General features: G+C 42.9%; 1 protein-coding gene across 2 annotated transcripts in view; it reads left to right on the top strand.

Annotated features, from left to right (window-relative positions):
- CHST15 (carbohydrate sulfotransferase 15) overlaps window positions 1-8,954 on the top strand; it is a 19,340-nt gene that overhangs the window by 4,766 nt on the left and 5,620 nt on the right. Inside the window, exons 3-6 of one of the 2 annotated variants that reach the window (XM_031059899.1) lie at window positions 496-642; window positions 5,009-5,165; window positions 8,567-8,605; window positions 8,714-8,723. In XM_031059899.1, coding sequence (XP_030915759.1) covers window positions 496-642; window positions 5,009-5,165; window positions 8,567-8,605; window positions 8,714-8,723 — 353 coding nt within the window. Of the gene's footprint in view, window positions 1-495; window positions 643-5,008; window positions 5,166-8,566; window positions 8,724-8,954 lie in introns of both variants that reach the window. The other variant, XM_005424506.3, reaches the window with a different exon arrangement.

The raw sequence follows: 8,954 nt of genomic DNA, 5'->3' as shown, positions 1-8,954 counted from the left end.
AAGATACTACCGTGGAGCTTTATTTGCATACCTGTGAAAGGAAAAAAACCCATGAATGATTTCCCAGTGTGTGTTCATTTGCATATTTGGCATCAGAGCCTGTGCTCAATCTCAAAACAGTAAATCTAGTGGGAGTCCAATATTACTGCAATTTACATGGGTGCAAATGGAAGTAGCATCTTATCTTCTATATTCCTTCCAAAAGCTAAATTTAGAAGAAGATAAATCCAAGCTCATTCATGCAGGGACTACAAAACAGAGCACTTAAAATATTTCCTATCACTGTGAATTTATGGTGTAATCATTCAGTATCTCAGACCTCAGCCACTTCATTATTGGCACTTTTATCTGAGGGTTGCACTTGGTCGGTCTGATCTCGTGCTGATGTTGGCTGGCTCGGGGCCAACCACCTTGGTTTGCACCAGTGGTTAGCCTTGCCCTGTTGCTGTCATAATTGCTGATTTTAATTCTCTCTTTCTGGCCGTTTTTCCTCAGGAATCATCCGGCTGAGGGATGGATTTCACGACCGCTACCCGGTGGAGGATTACCTGGACCTGTTTGACCTGGCAGCACATCAGATCCAGAGTGTGCTGCAGAGTGATGCCGTGAAGGAGCATGGCAAGAGGAACAACATCATCATTGGTAGGGCAAAAACAGCCCCCAAATTCTCTGTAGCTCCATCCACACTGGCAGTGCTCAGAGCTGAGGCACCAAAGGGGGATTTTGTGTCTGGTTCTCAGCACAGAGCCCTTGGTGTTGCTCTTTTCTGGAAGCTCTTGGCTTTCTTTTCCTTCTCTGTTTGTTAAGAAGCTGTGATTATCTTCCGAACATTCCAGAGCAAGTACTGTATGTCTGGTGAGCACCAGCATTTAATTAATGTGTTTGTTTGTTTGGTTTTTTTCCCAAGAATGAGAATGACCTTGGTGACTCATTCAAACGCAGTTTCCATTTTGTTTTCACAGAACCATTTAGGTTGGAGAAGCCCTCCAAGATCATCATGCCCATCCATTCCCCCAGCACTTCCAAGGTCACCACTAACTCATGTCCCCAAGTGCCACATCCACTTTAAGCACAGTTATGAGGGGATTGCCTGTAGTGCTGGGATTGTGGCTTCACTTCCAAATGCTGGAGCAGTGTCTGGGATAAATCAGTAACTGTGGTGGTATGACACACACTGGGTGCTGCAGAAATCCTGGAACTGCTGGGAGATGTGGTAGCAAAAGCTCCCAGTGGCTCTTAAGATCCAACAGAAGAAGTTGATGTAATTAGTTGGTGTTAAATGACCTAATTAGCACTAAGAATGGTCTAGAAGTGCTGTTTTATTGTACTTTGTGGAAGTTCATGGTGAGCACGGGGCTCTAGGGTGGGATCCCTGGATTGCTTTCCATGACACACAGTGGTCAGTCCTCTGGGCTCATCCACTCTGGCCCATGGTGTGCTGGTTTACAGTGCCCATGAGGAACATCGCAAACTTCTAAATTCTGCTTTTGCTGTCTGCTAAAACCAGAAAACTGAGGGGATGGGAATTTTACCAGTCCTATTTCACAGGGAAAGCAGACACATTCCTTGCAAAAAGTGGTTGTGCAAGTGACAGTTCCCTGTCAAAAAGAGACTTTTCAAGTAGGCTTGAAGTCACAATTCTACAGAAAATAGAGAGACAAGATTTTACTGCCTTCCCTCAGAATTACTGGGTGTTTGGTCTCATTATAACCTAAAATTTTAACGTGTTGCTGGCTGGATGAGATGGTGATGATACCAGAGCCTTGTCTGAGTCACATTTCTTCAGTACTTCCCCAGCCTCCATTTAAGTCCATCATTCACTTTACTAAACATTGCAACACTGAGCAACATTTGCAAGATGGGGTTCTTAAGAAATGTTGCCATCAAGGACATCTGCAGATTTTCCTGCTACTTACAATAATATCTCCTGTCCTTTGATGGGTGAAGTGCTTATACTAATTAAATTCACTAATCTAATTGGGAGTGTACATCTTTGATTACCCACCTCCTGTTGCAGCTTTTTGTAGGGTTCACTTTGTGTTTCTTTTTCCTGTGGTCTCATTTCTTGTTTCATTAAGGTTCTGCTGGGTTTTCTTATTAAGTTTACAGGAAAAGTCTTGAATGATTATACTCATTAAGGCAGTCTTTTATGACCTTGGTAAAAAACAAAACAAAGCCATCTAGCCTAAAATGAATCTGTATGAACATCAGGTTTTCTCATTATTTTCCTTTTCTTATTTCGGATGACTGTAAAGAAAAATCAAATTAAAACTGTAAATATTTCAGTAGTTCATCATGTTGTATTATTTTGAAAAGTTAGGATATTAAACCTAGTGGGTAATAACTGCATTTTCCTAAAAAAGAAACCCCATTGTCTGTTTAGAGATGAACCCCAGAGGACAGGGCTGATCCAGCCTGAGGCGTTCTGAACAGGATTTGTTTATGTGGAATCATTAATAAGATAAATTCAGAGGAATGACTTATGAAAACACAATATGATGTTGATCCATTAATGACTGAATGAGGAGGTTATGCACCATTCTTTAGGCAATTTAATAATTCATGTGATCTTTAAGGCCATAAGAAGAAAAACCAATTCAGTTGCACCAGTGTAATTAAACACAATTAATTGTTGGTGATTAATTTATCTATGTTTAGTATGTATGGCTTGTTCTCTTTGCAGGTATTAAACCTGTATTCAATTATAGTTATATATAATTATAATTACAGATAATGTTTAACATATATATATTATTCTATATTATATATAGAATACCAAACACTGTCAAATTGTCAGAAAAATTTTTGTTTGCCTGCTTCAGGAAATTCAAATTATAAAAGTCACCAGGGACCAGAATTATTATTATATTTTTAAAATATATATATTTTTCCCCCCTCATTAAATTCATTATAGTCATCTTGTGGGAAGGTTTAGCCTCTTGAGCCCAGGTTTTGTTGGGCTGGAGCAGCACCTTGAGCACTGTTAATGCTTTAGCATGATTTGGTTTTGTGCCTGTGATCTTGGGTTGGACTTGACAATCTTGGAGGTCTTCTCCAACCTTTGTGATTACGGGATTTGTGTCCCTGCCTTGTGTCCTGCCTGCAGATTTGGGGTGGTGGAGTTCAGAGTTTCTGTGGAACGTGGGCTCTGATGTTAGGAGAATCTGCCCATTTATGTGTAAATGCACTGGGTTTATTTTTTTTTTTTTGTAGTTCACAGTGCAGGGAGGTGTTTGCAGGTTTGGCCATGCTGATTTGGATAAATCCAGCAGAACACCCGAGGTGATCAGGGAACAGAGCAGGGAGCTGTGCAGGATGATCAGATCCAGTCTAGGCAGGAATAGGTGGCTGGATGGGGTCACAGACTTTAATTACCTTGCCATGATTGAGGCAAACATTTTTGAGGGAGCTGTTGGAGGCTGTGCCTGTCAGGGGGATGGAGCAGGGACTTCCCAAGGTCACCCCCATGCCTGGAGTGCCCTCCCCAGCAAATCCCTGCCTGCAGGTGCTCATTCCCTCTGTGTTTCCCCACGTCCTGGTGGCTCAGGAGAGCTTTCTGCGGCAGGGCTGTCTCAGCTCCTGGCCTCTGGTTAATCCCTTGTGTTTCTGCCTCACCCAGCGTGGGAGCTGGGCTAATTGAGTTTTAATTGACAAGTGGAAGCCTGCTGGTGATTAGGCAGTGCTTTGGCTAATTAATTTAGAATGGAAGAATGGAGCTGTTGTGGACACCCAGCTACAGCCAATGGAGCTGATCTCCTCCTCCTGAAAAGAGGCAAAATGAACGTGACAGAAGATTAATATGTTTTCTAACAACTCCCAGACTTTATTAATGAATCACATTATGTTCAGCCCGAGTTTGGAGCCAGTACCTTTCTCATGTTGTGCTTTGTCCATCTTTTTAAATCTTTATTGGGCTTTCCCAGCAGAGGAAGGAAGAAAAATGCAGGGAAATAATGTACAAGTCCATAAGCCTACAACATTATTATTTTTTTAATCTCCTTCCCTTTGATTTGAAAAACCTCATTAGCAAGAGTTAGCTTTCATTAGACTGTCAGAGTATAAGTCCCCAAAAAGCTTCTGTACATGTTTTATTGAACAGTACCGTGCCACATAAATGCCAGGATTACTTAAAAAGACAGAGAAGGTTACAAAATTCAAAACAACATATCAGATAATTTATTTAGCAGCTGAACCATCATATATCTCAGTCTGGCAGAGATTTTTACTGAATATATTTCTCCCTGTAGCATTGCATTTCAAGTGAGCTTCTTCAGACACTAAAGATACCACAATCTGGTATTTTACCAAGGTGTGCTATTTATTCTATAAACCCTTTATCTATTCATAAATATTTTACTTGTTCTACATGAATAATTATATAAAAATAATCCTTCAAACCTTAATGACGCATCTCAGCTGCTTTTTAAATATTTCTTATATGCTCACTGATTCTCCTGATTATGTTTTCCACACTGTTGATGGAGCAGGGGCGATGGTTTCCACATTTTTCTCTGGGAAATTTTACAATTTGTTAGCAAGCTGCTTCTCTGAGACTGGGAGCATTAAGGCCAAACTGTGGGTGCTACAAAGAGCATTGCAAGGCTTCAGCAGGGACAAACTCCTGCCTCCTCAAGGCTGGGTTGGATGGAGTTTGGAGCCACCTGGCCCAGTGGAAGGGATGGGAACAAGATGATCTTTTCCAGCCCAAATTAAAATTATTTGCATGTGTTAGCCACCAGCAGGAAGCAGTGTGGTCATGGAGAGCAGCATTTCAGGTGGAGTTGCATAAAACCTGCCTTAAGCATCCCTGCATTCCCAAAGGCACAGGGCAGTGGGGTTGCTGCAGCTCTGGGAGCTTCAGCCAGAGCAGTCTGCAAGAACTAGGGTGTGCTGAAATTCATTTTGAGTCAATTCTGATCTGCCTAATAGCACTTAAAAATTCAGCCAATCTCCACTCCCAACATGAAGATTGGAATGAGTTACCAGCAGAGATGCTTTTCATTTCCAGGGGAGGCCAGTGCCTCGACAATGTGGGACAACAACGCTTGGATTTTCTTCTATGACAACAGCACTGAAGGAGAACCTCCCTTCCTAATCCAGGATTTTATCCATGCCTTCCAACCAAATGCCAAACTTATCATCATGCTGAGGGACCCTGTTGAAAGGTGAGCATGAAAATTTTCTTGTTATAATAATATTTTTAACTCTCACTCTGTTGCATGCAAGTCAGTCTTCAGTAAATATTCCTGTGGTGTTTGAGAGCTACTTGGTTGTGACAAGAGGGGTTTTATTCTGGTATTTTGGCACAGGTAGCAGTGATAATGTTTTAAAGAGAAGCATGTGAGTGTGAATGCTATGAGTGCCATGCCTGGACTCCTGAGCTACTCTGAAAAAAAAGAATTTTTGTTTCCCAATGCAATCTAATGCCATTACCTGAGCTAATATGCCCTGGTTCTCAGCAGGGCTCTTTAGACTAGGAGGGCACTGTGTCTCCAGATCTTAGCAGAAGTAGTCCTGGGAAATGTTTCATTTAAGTAGTAAAATCTATGTTTTCATGGGGTTTGCAGTTCAAACTGATTAAATAATAATTTTTAAGAATGATGAAATAGCTCCAGAGTCAGCAAATGATACAATTTTTAAAAACTCTTTAAAGTGCTTGATGAGACAGTCATGTAAAGTTTCACTGGGCCTTGGAAGCTTGCACAACCAACTGCTACAGGAGTTCATCCTTGGTCTTCCTGACTTTGCAAGGAAAGGGTTTGGATTTTTCCCCAGGTATGGACTGTTTTAAATGGCTATGGAGAGTCAGGAGTGTCGAGCTTTCCACTTGCATTTCACTTTTTCTCTCCAGTCTTCCTCCAGATTTCTGGCTCAATCTTTCCCACTGTGTCCTCTGAAGCAGGATGATGATGATGAGGGTGATGGGGAGGGTGGAAAGGATGAAGGCAGAGTCCACAAGGATCAGACTGAGGGGGTGTGAGCTCCTTTTCAGTGTAGCTCCATAGGGATAGTCAGAATACTTGTGGCAGGGTCAGTGCTCAGGGGCAAAGCACCAGAAAAACTCAGGGAAGGAAGGAAGGAGATGCAGGTGATGGTGGGGATGAAGATGATGGTGGGGATGAAGATGATGGTGGGAATGCAGGTGATGGTGGGGGATGCAGGTGATGGTGGGAGATGCTCAGCAGCTTCCAGAGCTGGGGTGGTGCTCCCCAAGGAGCTTCCCTGCTGGCAGGACGGGCTGTGGTGGGAGCAGGGTTGGGAGATGGTTCCCAGCTCCTGTGTCAGGAAATGCAGCTCTCCACATCAGCTCTGACCCCAGGAGTTAACAGATGGTAATTTTATGCAAGAGAGTGGCTGGAGTGGCTTCCTCATGTAAATTAGTGACAAACTCCCTGATTGCCTTAACCACCCTCTGTAATGGAGGTGTAGCTCTTTGCCAGCTTTAGCAGGGGTCGCAGAAAATTCAGCTTCATCTCCTTGATTGTGTTTATGACAAATTGGCTCCTCTTTGTCTGCAATTCCCTGCATTCCTGATGGCTCATCTGAGCTGCAGGAGCAAAAGCAGAAGGGACAGCCCAGGCATCCATTGGTGGGACGGGTTCCTTGGAGCAGCCAGGAGGGCAGGGGGTGGGATGGGCTCTGATCTAACCTGCACAAAGTTTGGGTGTCCCCAGCTGGAAATAATTGAATGACATCTTTTTTTTTGAGATGGTTGTTGTGAACTGGTGTCATTATTTCATTGCAATGGACAAGAGGTGGAAGGGAAGGACTTCAAGTAGCTAGAACAGCTGAAATACTAATCAGCAAAGGCGGATGTCCTCAGAATTAAAAACAGATGGGGAAAAAAAGAAAAAGAAAAATGGAAAGGAAATCTCAGCTGCCCTGCAGAGGCAGAGCTTGTCCTCAAGAACGCAGTTTTTCATAAGATGCCAACGAGTCTGAAAAATGATGCATTTCTTTTGATGGATGGTTAGAAACACCAAGCAGTCATATTAAACCTTCTTAATGACACTTTAGCCTGGCTCATGCTGTACCTGCTGCCTGCTGGCTGATTTTTCCCAGGAAGAAGCCTTTCACCACTCAGTCCCACCATCCCTGGGACCAGCTGCGTCCTGATATCCACATTGCCTACAAGCAGGGGATGCTGTTGAGTGTCTGATTTAGGTGAACTCAGCTGGCCTGGTCCTTCAACTTTTCCCTTTTTTCTTTCTTTTAAAATGAACAGAGAGTCTTCATTTGTTTCACATGGGAATTAAAATTCTATTCTTGCAAAACACTGACATAAATAATGAGTGCAGAGGGGCTGTTCCTGTGCTTAAGTGCTTTGCTGGATTTAGGCCTAAACTTTCCAAATGAGGTGTTTTTAAGTACCCACGGAAATACAGGGAAGTTAAAGGATAAATAAACTAAGTGCAATACAAAAGGTTACTGCAGTAATAAGTGGGACCTAAATAGATTGGTGTTTTTATTTCTTAAACACCTGTGGTTTTTTGAAAGAGGCTGAAAAATATGCAGATTTTCTGGAATTTTATCAAGAGAAGGGTATTGTGGAGGCATCAAATCTGTGCTGCAAACACAGTTGGGGAACTGACTCCCTGAGTGATACAAAATTGTCTTCAAAATCCTGTGGTATCGTTGTGATTCTGGTCATTCTAAGCCTAATTATGGATGGAAGTTAAAATACCATGTTCAGCAGATCTAATATTTGTGTTATGTCTAGGTATTTCCTTTGTCTCTTTAAAACATGTTCATCTTGCAAAAGCCTAATCAAGGTTTCAGGCCTTAATGCTAAAATGGATATTTTCCTTGCCTGTAGGTTTTGGATTGTTTCACTGCATCACCCCCAAAGGAATTTGAATTTACATTATCTTTTTTAAGTAATTTTAAGTAATTGTGCTAAAAGTGAGCAATGAGGGGATAATGCTTTGTAACTTAGAGAAACTCCTGCTTCATCTTAAAAAAAACAAAGTCAGAAAATCAACAGGTAGAATGCTGTAAATTGAAAGTCTTTTGATGGAAAGTCAACATAAGGTTGGAGGTGAAGCTTCCTGTGAAAGGAATGGGAAATCAGAACTCTTTCTAACTCATGACTGTAGCCAGCTTGGTAGTAATATAAGAATTACTCTTTCTACCCACCTAAAGTTTCTAAAATCAGCTTTAAGTTTTGGAGACAAGGATGGTTCCAGACCACAGAACATGAGGTGTAGAGGGGCAGCAACATCAGCTGAGACCAGTTCTGTTCACAAAGAACATGAATTTAAAGTCTAAATTTTGCCTTCAGGAGAAAACATTGGCTCACACGATTTCTAGGGTCAGGTCTCCAGGGGATGCAGACCTTGAAAGTGGGGATGCTGTTCAGAATCCCCTGGAGAGGGTTTTGCTGTGAATGAAATGAAATGAAATGAATGAAAAAACGTCACTGGGTGACAGGCTGTGGGTGGGACGCTGTTACACACACGTCCCCTTTCCCTGGATTCCTGTAGCTGATTGGAATTGCCAAATCTGTTGTGTAAATGAACGTTCTTCCATTCCCTCAGCCCCTCACTGCCACGTTCTCCCCTCCCAGGCTGTACTCTGATTATCTGTACTTCGCCAGCGCCAACAAATCCGCGGAGGATTTCCACGAGAAGGTGGCGGAGTCCCTGCAGCTGTTTGAGGGCTGTGTGCTGGACTTCTCCCTGCGAGCCTGTGTCTACAACAACACCCTCAACAACGCCATGCCCGTACGTATGCCCTGCCACTTGGGGCTCCTTGCTCTTTTCACAGAATTCACAGTGACTGGGTTGGAAGAGACCTCCAAGATCATCGAGTCCCACCCAGCCCCACCTCTCAACTGAACCCTGGCACCCAGTGCCACATCCAGGCTTTGTTAAACACACCCAGGGATGGGGACTCCACCACCTCCCTGGGCAGCCATTCCAGAACTTTATCACCCTTTCTGTGAAAAACTTTTC

Source organism: Geospiza fortis, unplaced genomic scaffold, assembly GCF_000277835.1.
Source record: "Geospiza fortis unplaced genomic scaffold, GeoFor_1.0 scaffold452, whole genome shotgun sequence".
In the NCBI taxonomy this organism is placed as follows: domain Eukaryota; kingdom Metazoa; phylum Chordata; class Aves; order Passeriformes; family Thraupidae; genus Geospiza; species Geospiza fortis.
This window is presented reverse-complemented; position numbering and strand designations above follow the sequence as displayed.